Raw genomic sequence first — 16,751 nt, 5'->3', positions numbered from 1 at the left:
GCAAGATGCCCAAGTTGTAAGCACTCCCATGATCACTGATTTTCTGAAGGATGAAACAGTAAGAGAACCTTTACCAGATAACATCCAATATAGATCAGCCATAGGTAAGCTTTTATATCTAGCTACCACATACAGGGCTGATATAGCAAATGCAGTAGGAATTTTGAGCAGAAGGGTCAGCTCACCTACCAAATCAGATTGGACTGCAGTTAAAAGGATGGTAAGGTATTTAAAGGGTACCATTGATTGTAAATTAAAGATTTCAGCCAATAGTAATCCAAAACTAATATGTTACTGTGATTCAGATTGGGCAGGGGATCATTCTGATTATAAATCCACAAGTGGATATGTGTTTATGTATGGAAATGTACAAATTTCATGGGCCAGTCATAAACAAAGTATTGTGAGTCTGTCTTCTACAGAAGCTGAATACGTGGCCGTATCGGAAGCGTGCAGAGAACTGATGTGGATTGAAAAACTTTTGCTGGATTTCGGAATAGCTGAACAGAGACCAATCCAGATAATGGAAGATAATCAGAGCTGCATCCGACTGTCACAGAATGACAAGGTTCAGTCACGCACCAAGCACATCGCAACGAAATACCACAACGTGCGAGAGTTGGCGAAAGAAGGGGTCATCAGTCTACACTATTGTCACACCAGTGAGATGACAGCTGACATCATGACCAAACCATTACCCAGAGAACGTTTTGTGAATCTGCGTATAAAGCTTGGACTTTGTATGAATAAATAATTGCATGACAGTTATGCATGAGAAGGGGTTTGTTGGAATGTAATTGTATTTTACATGCATTGCCTGTCACCTATTATTTCTCTGTGATTACTCTGTGACCTCTGATGTGAATTACTTAGAGAGGTCACACAGCTATGCAACTTCCTGTGGGGGTTAGACACAGCACATGCAGCACATGGAGCACATGGAGCTCATGATCTCTCCTAACCTGAGAGGATCTATGGTGGTGTGAGCATCCATTACCATCTAAGCACATGGAAGGAGCTGATAAGACAAATGTATAGTAATATGTATATATAAGCCTGTCTGATTATAATCTAACTACAAACTGTGAGTAAACAGATGTTTTGTTACTTCAACTTTAAAGTGACTCAGCAGTGAATTATTCAGGGGTGAATGAGAGAGAGATGAAGAAAGAAATTAACATTTCTAAAGCTGAAGCTGTGTGTACTAAAATCTGCTAATTATTTACTACAAATAATCCAACAACACCTCCCATGCTTTCCCTTTACCAAACTCACTACACTTTCATCCATTCATACACACATCTCCCAAACTCCTAAACAAGCATACTACTTACGCACATCAACCCACATCCCATATGGTCACCATCACCTCTTACAGTGCTGTGCATAAGTCTTGTATCGTCTGCATCAATTACTGCTTTTTGATGTAATTTAGCATTTACATCCACAGCTTGAGGAAATATATGCTAGCTGTTTATGTATCATTTTGCTGCAGATAACATCCAGCAGTCACACAAATTCAGTCTGCATTCATTTAAGTCACCATCTTCCACTGCTGGGCAGAATTTTAGATAATTACAATGATGTTAATGGTAAACATGGGATTGGGATTCAGGAGTTCTGAACTTTCTCCAAAGGCATTCAGAATGTCTTGTCTGATATTTTAGAAGTAAGTCCTCTCTACAGCTTACAAGAAAGAGACATCTTTAAGATTATAAAGTAATTTCTCTCCATTCATTCATTTTTAATATGAGGGCCAAACCAACCCCAAAGAAAAGAAAATTACCTATAAGTCAGAGATGGAACCTGGACTCCTCCAGGTATTCCCTCAGAAAGCCTACGTACATCTCCAGTTGCTAAGCTCAACTGGGTGACCAGTTTTCTAGCTGGGCCCAGGAACTATCTCAGGTCAATCTAAAGCTACACAGAAAGCTCATCATCATCTGCTAGAGACTGATGAATTGTGGCTGCAAAGTGTATTTTATAATGCAGAGCTCACAGTTCATTTGTCTCTGTCTCCATCTGCTGGCTGGCTGGCAGACATAACCTACACATGCTGGACTGGTTTGGTTATGTAAATAATTGTCACAAATTGAATGCAGTGAAAAACAGGTTCAGGCTTTCTAAAGTAAACTAGGCCTCTAAAATCATAGCATCTCTCAGTCCTGATACTTCACTGAAGAAATGTGACAGCCTTATTAACCTTGGCAGAGTTACAAAGTTGGCAAGGGTTGTATATAGCTGGACATAGGCAGACTGAGCAACTATAAAAATAATTGGGCCAGGTGAAGAAAAGTTCAATTTAAGGGTAAGCGAAGTTTGGAGATGGGAGAGCTGAAACTTGGTCATAACTGGATAAGAGATAAGAAAACTGAAACTTGGTCATGATTGGATAAGAGATAAGCAAACTTGCTAAGGTTGAAACTCGGTCCTAATTGGATGAAAGATAAGAAAAGTTAGAACTTGGGCATAATTGGATATATGTGCCAATTATGATGAAAGTGCAGGTGAGAAAGTGAAATACTCATAGGGATCTATGGGATCAAAAAAGTATAAAAGGTCTGCTACCTAAGCAGGTTTTTGAGGAGAAGAAGAGTGAAGCCAGCAACCTTTGAAGGCACTTGTCATCAATCGTGAAGTGTTGTTCTACCATGTGAATGTCTGAACTGCTGGTACTATCTTTGGGTAAGATGCTTTTGCTAATAAACTATCTTATTATATCTTTTGAATACTGGGTTTCCTCCTAATTACTGAATTTGCTACTGCCTAGACTGTAAATCTGACAGAGCAGATACAAGGTTAGAGTAATTAAGTATCAAGAGGGGATTTGCAGTTCTTTCCAGGATAGTATAGAAAGCCCATGCCGCTGCTGCCCAAACAGAAGAGGCAGACCTAATAATAAATAAACATTTTGGACAAAAAGGAAGCCACTCCCAGCCATATGTGGCCACATAAAAGTGTAAATAACCTCTTATAAAATACCAATTGTGTAAAGTATGTGCTTTGGGATAAAGGCACATACTTTGCCAGTAAGTATGCACATAGATAAAGTCTGGGCAGAGCAAAAGCAGTATGCACAAGTACACATACAGGTTATAAAATGCTATACCTTTTCTGCAAACTTGCAAAATATAGGCACAGATATATATCTCAGCTTTATAGCTGGTGTAAATGTATACACCTGCAATGTAGACACATACAGGCAACTTATACAGTAAGTTATCATCAAAAAGCAGATGCCTACTTTTCTTTGTAAAACAGCACCTATGTAGGCACCTACCCATGTTGCCCTGCTATAAAATTACCCTCATTAACTACCCAATCCCAATCCCACCTCCCACTTACAACCTCTAATTCCCCAAACATGATGTTACCCAAATACACAGGCTAGGGTACCCCTCTAATGTTTGTGAACTTCTACTTACTTGATATAAGGTATCATCCTTCAAACTTAATGATATGCTAATTGCTTTGTGTATTTAATTTACACAGAAAAAAAATATAACCCATACCCTCTAATAATTTTCCAAAGGAAGGGAGAGAATGCTGATTCCATGCCATAGCCAATGCTGTGGAGACGGTACACCAAACCTTCAACTCCAACTCCCAGTGACATTGGGCTTTAAATTTTTTGTTCCGGCTCTAAAAAGTACTGGTCAATATAACTTCTATTTACCAACACTTTAGATCCAGGACAAAGATATATAAGTAAAAAATGATAAATTTACCATATATTATTATAAGTTTTTATTTTCAAGACGAGTTAAGAGTCAGTACCTTTTTACAGACTCCAACTCCACCCAAGATTACTTCTGACTCGGACTCAACAGCCCGGGCCATAGCTGTCTCCAGCCTAGCTGTCATTACATAATGCGCAAACAATTTCCAGCTCTTACTGGGCATATTAACACGGACACACAATAACAGGAGAAGCTTCACTTCCAAGGATACAGACTCTCCTTCAATATTTCCAAAATCCATCAGCTCACCCGCATTCAGTACTGATGTACCCTTGGACAATCCCACTATATGTGCAAAAAGGTTCCCTCTTACCCACATCTCCTCCAGGAGAGCTTACTAGTAGATGGACTGTAGCAGTAACACAGACCACCTGTAGACCATTTTAATCCCATTTTCCACAAGATTAGAAGAAATGGACAATTTTGCACTCTGCTGAAATATTTTTTCCATTTGTCCTGTCCCCCCTCCAAGTTCCTCCTCAGCTTGTTGTCCCCCCATCCTATTATAAACCTTGCTTTCCCATCAAAAGGAATACAAAGAATCCCATAAACCTTAGAAATGATTCCTTTACGTGCACAGAGTTGCTTAAAAGATTACATTTTTAATATTTTTTTTAGTTTTTAGCCAGTGTTTCAAGGTTACTTGAGTTTGAGTGAAGTTCAAAATAGAGTCATCAGTGAAGAGGGAAATTTTGAATTCTCAATACACTCTAATTCCTCCAAGTATATATACTTTTATGCACATACTGGAGGACACAGGAACAATTAGAGTGGCTTTTTCCCCATTTCACAGAAATCTCTCTAGAAACATCCCTCAATATGTACAGAGAACTGATACGCTTAATTATCAAAACAAATCTCTAGAGTCCAGGCTATCAGAAGATCTAACTTCCTCTGTATTCTCCATTTTTCACCAACCTGTCATCAGTGGGGTCAGACTCTGTCTCCTTCTCAGTAGGAATGCTCAACGCCTCTGCCAGCTGTGAGTTTCCATCATAAACACGGTAATATATGGGCTGTAGCTGGTGAGCGTACCATTTGGGCTTATCACCAATCAGAGCTGGATCAAACATGTCTTCAGGGAAGGAAACAAGTTTTCAGCAAAATTTTGTAAACATACAAATGGCAATTATTTCCTTACAGAGCTGTTCTCCGACCTGCCTGCCAAATCTCTACCCCCCCCCCCCCCCCCCCCCCCCCCCCCGTTGATCACAATGGTCTTTTTTTTTTTAACTTTAAATTTTTTTATTGACAAACTTAAAATTGTACAATAGATATACGTTTACAATATTTTTTACACCCCCCCATCCCAGAAATCCCCCCTCTCCTCCCCCTTCTCCTCCCCCCTCCCCATTTGTTACTAAGTCATTTGGGTCAATTCCCTAAGCTGAGTCCATAGCTCAGATGTTGTGCTGTATCTACCCATTCTTTTGTCCGTGAGTTTTTCCACTTCCCCAATACAATGGTCTTCTTCTTGCCTCACACTCAAGACACTGTTTCTAGGTTCTTTTCCAATGCAGTCAGCCCTTACAACATACCTTCCAGGGTTTTTTCCTACTTACTTCATCTCCAAACATTGCCATTTACCAGGGTCTTCTCCCACCTACTATTTCAGGCCTAAAAATATTTTTCTCCCATCAATCCCACCAGATCTTTTCACCCTATACCACCATAACATTCTTGATTCCATGGTCCTATCCCTCATTCTCATCCCTCCAAACACTATGGTATCCAGGATCTTTTCTATACACCCTTCTCCCACCATTCAGTTCCATCTTAAATCTCCAGATCATTTTCCAATTAATTTCTCTTCTCCTAAAAAGATGGATGGAGGGAAAGGGGAAAGGGGAATAAATACATTTAAAAAAAAGCAGATGAGAAGAAACAAAAAGGAAATGTAAGAGGGAAAGACTTGAGATTATGGGGGACAGGAAGGGAATAAGAGAGTGGTTTAGACTCACTGTTATGAATTCTCTGAAAGGCATAGTTAGTAGGGTTAAGTGACCACTCCCCAAAGTACTCCACCGCCTGAGTCCTGGAGAGCTTCTCCACAAAGGAACTTGGTTTTGGTCGTGAAGCAAGGAAGGAATTGGCCTGGAAAGCTACGACAGGGCGTGGAAACAGGCGTAAAGTCCGTGTATGCATCTGAAATCCCTGCAGGACATTTGCAGAGTTGAAGAACCGGACCATGGCAACTCTGCAGGCAGGCAAATAGGAAGCGGTCAAACAGTACCTCAGTGCCATTTATACGCAACCTAAAGCATAACAGAGTCACAAAGAGCAGCGTGTACTCAGAGGCAGCACACTGATGCAGTGACCAAGGGTGTATTTATAGACTGTGTGTAACTCATATGAATGCATGCATGTACCCTGTGATTCATCACTGTGTGTGTTTTATCTAAATGGATTTGCATCTCAAAGAAATCTAATGACCAGGGATAGCACATTCATGTTAACTGTAGCTCCAAGAAGCACTGTGTCCTGAGATAGCACATTCACATTAATAGTACCTGCAGACAGCACCATGGCCCGGCCACATGCCCATATAGTCAGTTATAACTTCTGTGTAAGCAATATCTATAATGGCAGAAAATGAAGCTTGTGCATGTGAATTTTGTGTACAGAACTCATCTATACGCTGCAATTGTGTATATGGTACTCCATGTCTGGACACTGGTGTGTGTATATATTAAAAACTAGATTCTGTATATTGTACCCAAATTTGGACACAGAAAAAAAATGAGTGGTAAGCGCTATTCTATAAATGGCGCTCTGAGTTGGGCACCATTTATAGAATAGTGCGTAATGCCAGGATCCGCGCCCAACTTTTGGCGTGAATGATTTACACCAACTGAAACCGGTGTAAATCCTCATGCGTAAATTAGGCACAGATCCCCCGAATTCTAAAATACTGCATATGTGTTTAGTGAACACCCCTGACCTGCCCATGCTCCTCCTATGGTCATGCACCTTTTCAGTTTGCGCTAAAAGATTTGCATATGCATCTTTATAGAATAGTGCTTAGCAAGATGTGCACGTAAATCCAAAGTATTGCAATTATTGTCGATCATTGATTATTAGTACTAATTGGCTCATTACTCAATTAAATTGCACATGCAAATTGAGTGTGGCCAAATTGGGGTGTGAAATTTTGAGCACCATATATAGAATGCGGGGGTAAATGTGATTGTATACACCTATGTACTCACCTAGCTTAAGTGTGCTCTTACCTTGTGGCCACATCCACAGAGTCTACATCATTGCCATAGATCAGGGGGTTAAACTCTGTGGAGGGAGTAGACTGAGGGTCATGTTGGGGTCTGCCAGTCAATAGTGGAATCTCCTGCCCCTCACTGAATTTTTCAAGGTTCAATATGGGTTGTGTGTTAAGGCTCATACTGGCCAGAGCCTAAAGGACAACAGAGAACATTATTAGAAAATCATTACAAAACATGTATTGCTTTCTACATAGCAATAATGGACGCAAACTGCATAAAAGAGCTTTTCTAAACACTGCTCCAACCACCAATAAACAGCCTTTTTACTCCGATAAGCAAGAGAGAGTAGCCAGTTACTCTATAGGTCAAAAAGCACAATGCAATTTAATAAACCATGTTAAAACAAGCAATGTTCAATTCCATAAGGGTTTGGAATGAAGGTGTCAATTGTTTTGACAATATGGTTTATTCAAATGAATTGTTCTTTTTATACGAGTGCATACTAAATTTTCCTTTCTGCCTTTTACTCTTAAGCCATGACACTGAAGGTCATGAAAATGTTCCTGCAGACAGCAAAGAGGGAATCTAACCATTTAGAATAAGTGAAGTGCACACAGACTGCTGAATCAAAAGAAAGTACTGGTGCTACATCTAGGCATGAGGTGGTGGGAGGGAGGAAGAAGAGTACTAGCACAGAAAAATGGGACATCCTCACACTGACAACAGCAGGAGGGAGGGAGCACTCTAGGGCTACAGTAAAGAGGCATTCCAGCGCAGGGCAGGAAGGAAAAAGAGGAGGGAGAGCATATTTCAGTACTATAGAATTGTATGGGACTCCAAGTGGAGACTCCAGTAGAGCAGAGGGCTGGAAAGGAAGAAAAAAGAAAAAAAAAAAAAAGCAGGACTGTGGAGTTGGTACATCAAACCATTGGCTCCCATTACCAAACAGACCCAGGAAAGGAGGAAATTGTTTTTAGCTATGCGAACAGATGTAATATCTTTAGGGGCCTCCTTTTACATTAATTACCCATGCAAATGTGTTATTAAGTACTAGTAAAAAAGCCCCGTTTCTGATGCAAATGAAACGGGGGCTAGCAATGTTTTCTTCTGTGTGCATGTGGGAGTGTGTGTGTCCCTGCCCTCTGGCCTCTCTCCCCTCCCCCCTCTGAGTCCTTCACTGTTACAGAGCCAGCGATTTGATTTCGTGCTCTGCTGTTTTCCTTCACTGACTGTTACAGAGAGGGCGGGGCAGACAGTCATAGGGAAACCGGATATCTCGCCCCCTTCACACTTCCGGCTGGAGGCTTCATAGAACGTTGGTTTTGCCTTTTATATAGAGAGATATGAGATTAAAATATATTTTTTACCAGCCTGAGCAGCTGAAAGCATTTATAAATATGAAGAAAATTGGTTAACCGCCAATCTAGATGAGATATTTGAATTATTGGGATAGGTTGCATGCTATGCATATTACCACTTCTTTCTTTTTTTTCTTTTCTATTAGTAGTCTTCCTAACCTTAGACTAGCCCCTCATTATGGTGGTCTAAAGAAGAGTAATAAATTTTTCCTTTATTTTTCCATAGGGAAAAGTATATTTCTTTATAAATGTTGCATATCTGTATTTCCTGTTCAAATGTAACAGATTGTTTAATTTGATTTAAATAAATAAACAAATTATAAATAAACCATTGCCTCCCATTCCTCTATTTTTCTACTGTCCGACTCCTGATATAAGGCTTTACATTTTTGTTGCGATCTAAAGTACTGGTAAATATAACTTATATTTACCAGTACTTTACATTATCTAATTATAAAATGATTTATTTACCATATATTATAATGTTGCAGGTTTTTATTTTGAAGCTGGAGTCGGAATCAGTACATTTTTATCAACTGACTCAGACTCCACAGCCCTAAAAAAAACTCCAGTACTGTACAAGATGTGGGTAGGAAGCAGTAGTCTAGCACTGCATGGGATAGGAAGGGGGTGCTTTAGTCTGCAGCAGGAGAAAAAGACAAAAGGGTTGCTGTTATACTTGGGTAATAACTTAATCTGTTACTATAGAAGAGAAGGCCATGCAAAGTATGAGAGTTGGCAGTCCAGATTTTAGAGCACCTTTCCCAATCCTCTCCTGCAGGCTTACCTTTACCTATCCAGGCAGGTTTTCACGATTGCTATGATAAATATGCACAAGATAGATTTGCATATGCAGAGTCTCCAGTGTATCATGCATATTTATATTGTCATATCCTGAAAACCAGTTAGGTATGTTTCCAGGACAGAGTTTGGAAATATCTGTTTAGAGCAGACAGCAGCCACTACCATCCCTTTCTCCAGTATTCACTCTGTTACTTTAAGCAGATTGTTTAACTTCCCTGAGGTCAAACAAACTGAGGTTTCAGAAAGGAGAAATTAGGTCTTACCTGCTCATTTTCTTTCCATTAATCCTTTCCACTATTCTAGAACATTTGGGAAAGTTGTGTCCATCAACCAGCAAGTGGAAATAAGAATAGGAGATAGGATTTGATATACTGCCTTTCTGTGGTTACAATCAAAGCAGTTTAGAATTTTTGTTTTTTAATATACAGGTACTTATTTTGTACCTGGGGTGGAGGAGGGTTAGGTGACTTGCCCAGAATCACAAGGAGCTGCAGTGGGAATGGAACCCAGTTCCCCAGGTTGTCAGGCTGCTGCATTAATCGTTAGGCTCACCTTTATGCCAAGAGATCTCTCTCTTGGGACAAAGTCCAGCTCCTCAGTATTTACGAAGGCAAGCACCAAGGAGAAACTCAAAACAAACACAACAGCCTTAAACAATGCACTAACCTAACACTAACCAGACGAACAAACAACTTGTAGAGAACAAGAGATATGCAGGAAGCACCATGCAGGGTGACAGTCGTTATTTGACCCATTACATCACACAGATTAAACATCTCAGAAAACTTTGGAGGGCTTCTGGAATAGTGGGAAGAACTAATGGAAAGAAAATTATCAGGCAAGACCCAATTTCTCCTTCCATTGCATAGGCTTCCCGCTATTCCAGAACCTGTGGGATGTTCAAAAGCAAATCTTTAGAGTGGGTGGGATCCTGGCGCCACCGCCACCTTGAGGACCGAAGCCCAAAAACTGGCTTCCGAGCGTGCTCTAGCATCCGCCCATAGTCCTTAGCAAAGGAATGCAGCATCGACCACATCAGCTCCTTGCAAATATCTGTCGGAGACAGTAAGGTAGTCACCATTCAGGATGCACTCGGAGGCAGTAGTTTAGACCTTTGAGATCAGACCTGACAAAAGGTGCCTTTCTTCTTTGGGACAATGAAGTAGATGGGAGTATCTGCCTTGTCCCTATTCAGCCCAGGGAACTGGAACAGCAGCCCGCAGCAGCAACAAGGAACCTATGGTGGCCTGAAACTCAACTGCCTTGGTTCCCTTTCAACAAGGAAAACCGCAAGAAGAAAGGAGCGACCAGGCAGAACTCCAACTTGTAACCTTCTATAAGAATATCCAGAGCCCACCAGTCTGACGTGATTTAGGCCCACTCCTCCTGAAACTCCAGAAGACACCCTCCCACCACAGGAAGAGAAGAGTGGACCAGCCTCACATCACTGCGAAGCTCTGGAGGCATTGGGTGCTCCAGCTGACAGAGAGGACTTCCCACCCACAAGAAAGGAAGACCGGCGTGTCTGAAAGCAGGACTTCTGACCATATTGCTGACGACAAGGCCGGTACCGTCTGCTGTCTCCAAATCGAGATCGAGAGCCTCCTGAAGATGAACAACTAGAGGCTTTCGGTTTATCCCCCGGCAACTGCTGTGGCTTAGTTTCCCCCAGTTCTTTCATTAAGTTACCGAGATCTTCTCCAAATAGTCACTTACCCCGAAAGGGTAGTTTAACTAGACATGACTTTGATGCTGCATCAGCTACCCAATTCCACAACCAGAGTTGCCGACGTGCCATGACAGCCAAAGACATGCAGCAGGCTGTAATCCATAACATGTCATAAATAGCATCTGCGAAATAGGCGGACCCTGCTTCCAGCTGGGTGTTATGGCACCTATCTTGTGTTGACAAAATGGCACCTGTTCCTGCACTCACCTACACTGAACGGTGCACTGGCTCTGCCAGAGAGCCCAAAGACCCCAGCATATTCGGATGCTGTACCAAACGCAAAAATGTGCTGCTGCTGACCATTTCCTCTGCATCCCAGGGGATTCCCCAAGCACACCAACGCCACTTAACTGCCCCTGTGGAGTTGCCATCACCCTGACACAAGCGCAGCACAACACATCCCAAGCGTTAAATCAGGATCCCACCCATGCACCAAGTTGAACTTGCAGAACTACAAGCGGTTCTAAGTCAAACTTTAGTCAGACTTAAAACTGCTGGCTGCTCCTCCAAGCTCACTGTCTCCACAAGTCTGACCACAGATGAGAAAGACTGTCCCATGCTCTCCAGTAAACCTCTTTCCTTCTCCTTTCTTTTTTTTAAGGTTGTGCTGGAAAAGGAGAACTCCACAAGAAACAGGGGAAAGGTGAAGGGAGGGAAGAACTAAATTCACAGAGCACCACAGATTTGAATCTGAAGACCTGCAGATATGACTCTGCAGACTCAAGCCACCCGCAAAGCTCAACTGGGGAACCAGTTGACCAACTGGACCAGGAGCAAAACACTCTGAACCAGAAGCTAAAAAGTGTGTACATCCACTTGCTAGAGAAAGAAAATATGGAGGAGTTGGACTGGATGCCAAGAGAGATATGTCTCAGCTCAGTTTTCAGTTCTATATCTCCACCCGCTGGTTGATGGACACAACTATCCCAAGATTTTGGAATAGTGGGCAGCTACGTAATGGAACGGACAGTTTTCATATGAATTGTCTTGTCCAAATGGTGCTATTAACATTCTTATTATTATTAAAGCATAGCTATGCCTTCTGTATTCCAGGCTTATATTTTAAAGAACTTTTAATAAGGAACTACATTCTGTGGGACTCTCCACAATGATTCTTACAAGCTTACCCTACCCTGATGCAGCCCTCTCCAAACAGGAATGGCAGCAGGAACAAAGCCATGGAAAATGGGGCAAATAAAAAAAAACACTGTAAATCAAAACACCTTGTTGTTGGGCGTGAGCAGGTGCTGTTGAGTAATCGCAGTCATGCTGACCAGACACTGCAGAGCAAGAGGCAAGATGGAAGATCACATGACAACACCAGCGGCCAACCAGAGACAAAGACAGATGAGCACAGAGACAGATGGAAGGAAAAAAATAATATTACTATCAAACCACACAAATGAGGACCAAATTAAAAGGAATACTCATGGCACAGAAACAAGAGTTTGGGTACCCTGGAAGGAGCACTGGCATTTTGGTATACCACAAATAGTAGATGGTCTACCCTCTTGTCATTCTCTGGTCATTCCATACCAGCACAGACCAGAGTTGCTCCAAGCACCAGACACCAAAACCAAAATAATTAAACACTTCTAATCTGTTTTGCTATCTCCTTCCCAGGTCGCTGTACCTAACTTACCTGTTTTAGGTGCTTCTTCAACTCTAGTGCCTCCAGTTCAGGTAGGAGGGGTAAAAGCTCAGCATTACTTGGAACAATGACCTTGAAGTAAAACATGGAAACAGTTATCTGTCACTAGCCTAAAACCCTCCCACCCCATTACTAACCCAACTGCATTCTCTATGGCTGTATCAGTCGAGCAGCGTCAGGATGGATAAAGTACAGAAATGTGGCCAAAGAGCTTAACTGTTTGTGTACAGCACCGAGTATGTCTAGTAGCACTAAAAAAATGATTAGCAGTAGTATCTTCAGCATCCAAGCTTGACTCCTAGTTCTACCACCCCTGCCCCATTAAGAAATGCTTTGAAACTTAAGAGCTGCTAATGTTGTGAAAAAGTCAAGGGTCCCAACTTTAAAAGAGACCAGAAAATGTTAAAAAAGAAATTTTAAAACACCCCAGAGGTGACAAGTGACAAGAAAGAAGAGAGATGATGAGTAAGGTGGGACAGAGTTAAAAATTTAGGGTGAGGTGGCAGCTTACCTTATTGGTGTCCAGATCCACGAGCCACACATCATCTGGCATTTTAAAATCAGACTTGTAGAGGAAAAAGCTGGCAGGGACTCCAATGATGTAAGGGGTTGGTGCCAGGAGCAGCTAGAAGAGCAACACACAGTGAGGAACTGGTATGTTAAGTTAGAAAGAGAAAGTAAACCTATTTCCCCAAACCATTCCCCCTCTTATAACAGTCCCTCTACAGCCAAACTCTTTCCTTCGCCTCCCACTGAGCAATAGCTGAACTCAATCTCCTCTCCCTCCCCTCCCCCTCTAGGTGACTCCTTTTGGAATAAACATGTCACAACTAAGCTCTTCCTCAGATCCCAACCCAGGGCCGCCAAGAGGGGAGGACAGGGGGGACAAAATCCCCGGGGCCCGGGCCTCCAAGGGGGGCCCGGCGCCGCAGTCCCACCCGCCATCGCCACTGGGCCCCTTCCACCCAAACCCCCGCCAGCAGAAGTGCTGTCTTCTGACTCCGGCGTGCGCAGCCCACACAGACGCGCTCCTCTCAGCTGATCTTCGCTGTACTCTGCAGGGCTTCTGTGTGTCTGACGTCCTGCACCCCGCAAGAATCGAACAAAATCCAGGAAAGCCTCAACAGACGTCTTCTGTAGTCGGCCCCTGAAACAGACCAAGCCGCTGCCTGAACTTTTTGACAACCCAACGCTAATCCTTTCTGAAGGCCTGCCTGGAGAAACTCGCGGTGCCAGCTCCCATTTTTGGCCACTGCTGCTTCTCCTGTTGAGCAGCAGCGGCCGATACAAAAACAAAAAAAGAGCTAATTAAACTACCAGAAATGTTTCTGAAAAGCAAGCACAGCACTGCAGGCAGCCATCAGGCATTGGCTGTCGGCTCTGCAGCCACTCCTCTCACCTCTCACATCACTGCCCCTGGAGCAGAACCCCAGAGGAGCGCAGCAACGTGAGAGGCGAGAGAAGCGGCTGAAGAGCCGACAGCCAATGCCTGATGGCTGCCTGCGGTGCCGCGCTTGATTTTCAAAAACATTTCTGGTGGTTTAATTAGCTCTTTTTGTTTTGTAGCGGCCGCTGCTGCTCAACAGGAGAAGCAGCAGTGCCCGGAAATGGGAGCCGGCGCCACGTGTTTCATGGGAGACTTGGCAGATCTGTGTTGGGTGGGCGGGCCTGGATGGAAAGAAGGGGATAGAGAGAGAGAGAGACACTGGATGGAAGAATCGAGAGAGGGTGTAGACGGATGGAAGGATGGGGAAAGAAAGGGGGAGATGGATGAATGGATGCAGAGAGAAAGGGGAGAGACTGGAAGGATGTGGAGAGAGAAGGGACACTGAACAGAAAAGGGTAGAGAAATAGAGAGACACAGGATATAAGGAGGAGCAGAGAGACAGATGGAAGGATCAGGAGAGAGGGTAGATGAGTGGAAGGATGGGGAGAGAAAGAGGCAAGACGCTGGATGGAAGGGTAGGGAGAAAGAGGAGACACTGGATGGAAGGATGCAGAAAGAAAGAGGGGAGACATTGGAAGGATGGGGAGAAAAAGAGGACAGCTGCTGGATGGAAAAGGGGAGTAGAGAAAGACTGGAGAATGAGAGGTTGGGGCATAGGTAGATGAAGGAAAAAGAAGGAAATTAAACCCTGGCCCCCCGTCTCGGCAGCTCCACCCCCTCAAGGGGGGGAATGGGAGGGGGTCCTGAGACCAAAGAGGGGGGAGAGAGGGAGAGGGTCCTGAAACCAGAGAGGGAAGGGGGGAGGTATCTCGGTCACACACACACACACTCTCTCTCTCTCTCACAGTCAGTGTCTTTCTCGCACTCTCACACACTGTCTCTCATACTCTCTATGTGTCACACTGTATCACATTCACTATGTGTCACACAATCACTCTCAAACACTCCCTCAATCTCATACACTCTCTCGGTCTCACAGAGAGTCTGTGTATCGCACACATACTCTCACACACACTGTATCTGTGTGATACACACTCTCTCACACTCACTGTGGCTCACATACGGACTTCGCACACACTCTCATTCTCATACACACAATCTCTCACAGACACACTCACACCCACACTCACTCTCTCTCTGTCACACACACACACATTCACTCTCTCTCTCATACAGTCACTCTTACACACACTCTCTCAAACATACACACTCAGAGGAAAACCTTGCTAGCGCCCGTTTCATTTGTGTCAGAAACAGGCCTTTTTTTTACTAGTCTATGAATAAATGTGCCTGAAAGCCCACATCACTACTAACAGTTATCAGAGACAGTCTTGTAAATGTTATGCCGCTTCTCTGAGGTCATATTTCCCACAGGGTTTGCTGCAATAAAGATATTAGTAATAGTATAGTGAAATCTTCTTCCACCCCTCCTTACCTACTGCCACCTCCCCCAGTGTTATGTGGTTCATTTCATTTCTACCAAATCCACCTGAAGCAACAGCTTATAAGTCATAGATGACAGACCCTCCCCCCCCCCCCCCCCCCACCCACAACTGCATCTTGTCCTTATTAAGATCCCTAAGAACATCTTATTCCATCAGACAGTGCTTTAGCTTGAGATAGCCATGATGGTTCTTTGGGCTAAGATTATATTTAGTTTTAATATCTTTAAAGGCAAACATGGAACCACCTCAAAAAACTGGCCCATCCTGTTGTGGCACCTCTGACTCCCACCTTAGGAAAATACATGAAGTCCAACCCAGTGGTAATTCAAGTTCCTACTTTCCCTAGCTGTCTCTCACTCTTGTGGCAAAGTTGTTTGGAAGGGAAAGTGCTAGAGTGTCCTCTTCTTTTTCCACATTTCCTCCTTAACCCTGAAATATTCTCTCTCTTAAAAAGTCAGTGTAGGTATGTAAAGTTTGCATGACTCACCTGTTCTGCTGATGCCATGCAGGTGGGAAGTAGAGGGATAACAGGGAACATGTACTCCAAGGGGTAAATCATTGCTACAAATGCCATGACAGACATAGAGAGTGCATTGTAATCTCTAGATTGCAGAACAACCTGTAACCAGAAACAAGATACAAATAATGAAAGCAATAATGGACAATGGACCCAAAGCAACACCCGATCCAACAGAAGCAATGCAGAGACAGGACCCACGGGATGCAGAGTTACACTAGATTCAACAGAGTACACAGACACAGAACTGAGATGGGATCCAAGGGAAGATCAATTCAAAAAAACACAAAAAAAAACCCTAATAGTGGATGCTGCTTTGATCTCGTCTCTAACAAAACAAAGAGGGTCCAAAGTAGCAAGAGATCCAATTGAATCAACACAGAGACAGAAACCAGAGCAACACTCCGTTCAACATTCCAGCAAATCACAGTCCAAACAATACATGGTCAAAAGGAAGCTCTAAAACGAGAGGCCATGCAGGAGTAAGAGACGCAACATGCGCCGCATTGCCTCCAAAATGGAGGTGGCAGGGGCAAAGGCAGTATTCAAATTCAAAATGGTACAGGATAAGCATAGGAAGGCTTTTGGAATAGAGAAAAAGGGCAAAGTCAAAGGTTAGAGAGAGATAGGATATGCAATGTATTGGAAAAAAGGAGCAAATCAGATGGACCTATAGGTATTTCCTATCAAGTGCTGTTTATATATGTGAGAAGCAATATGGAGTTATTCAAAATGCAGCAGCCAAGTTGGTGATGAGGGTATCACAATACAAACACATCACACCTGTGTTAAAAATCTGCACTGGCATCTGATGGAATTGAGTGAAGTATAAAGTTTTGTCT

At 43.0% G+C, this 16,751-nt stretch overlaps 1 protein-coding gene across 12 annotated transcripts in view; it reads right to left on the bottom strand.

Moving 5' to 3' along the window:
• The window catches only part of MADD (MAP kinase activating death domain), a 204,171-nt gene that overhangs the window by 140,791 nt on the left and 46,629 nt on the right, over positions 1 to 16,751 (bottom strand). For 7 of the 12 annotated variants that reach the window (XM_030200906.1, XM_030200911.1, XM_030200907.1 and 4 more), the window contains exons 5-11: positions 15,880 to 16,011; positions 13,012 to 13,125; positions 12,492 to 12,572; positions 12,073 to 12,129; positions 6,971 to 7,149; positions 5,702 to 5,937; positions 4,659 to 4,815 (exon numbers count right to left, since the gene is read on the bottom strand). In XM_030200906.1, coding sequence (XP_030056766.1) covers positions 4,659 to 4,815; positions 5,702 to 5,937; positions 6,971 to 7,149; positions 12,073 to 12,129; positions 12,492 to 12,572; positions 13,012 to 13,125; positions 15,880 to 16,011 — 956 coding nt within the window. The remainder of the gene's footprint in view (positions 1 to 4,658; positions 4,816 to 5,701; positions 5,938 to 6,970; positions 7,150 to 12,072; positions 12,130 to 12,491; positions 12,573 to 13,011; positions 13,126 to 15,879; positions 16,012 to 16,751) is intronic. The other 5 variants (XM_030200910.1, XM_030200918.1, XM_030200914.1 and 2 more) reach the window with 1 other exon arrangement.

This window comes from Microcaecilia unicolor, chromosome 4, assembly GCF_901765095.1.
Source record: "Microcaecilia unicolor chromosome 4, aMicUni1.1, whole genome shotgun sequence".
NCBI lineage: Eukaryota > Metazoa > Chordata > Amphibia > Gymnophiona > Siphonopidae > Microcaecilia > Microcaecilia unicolor.
This window is presented reverse-complemented; position numbering and strand designations above follow the sequence as displayed.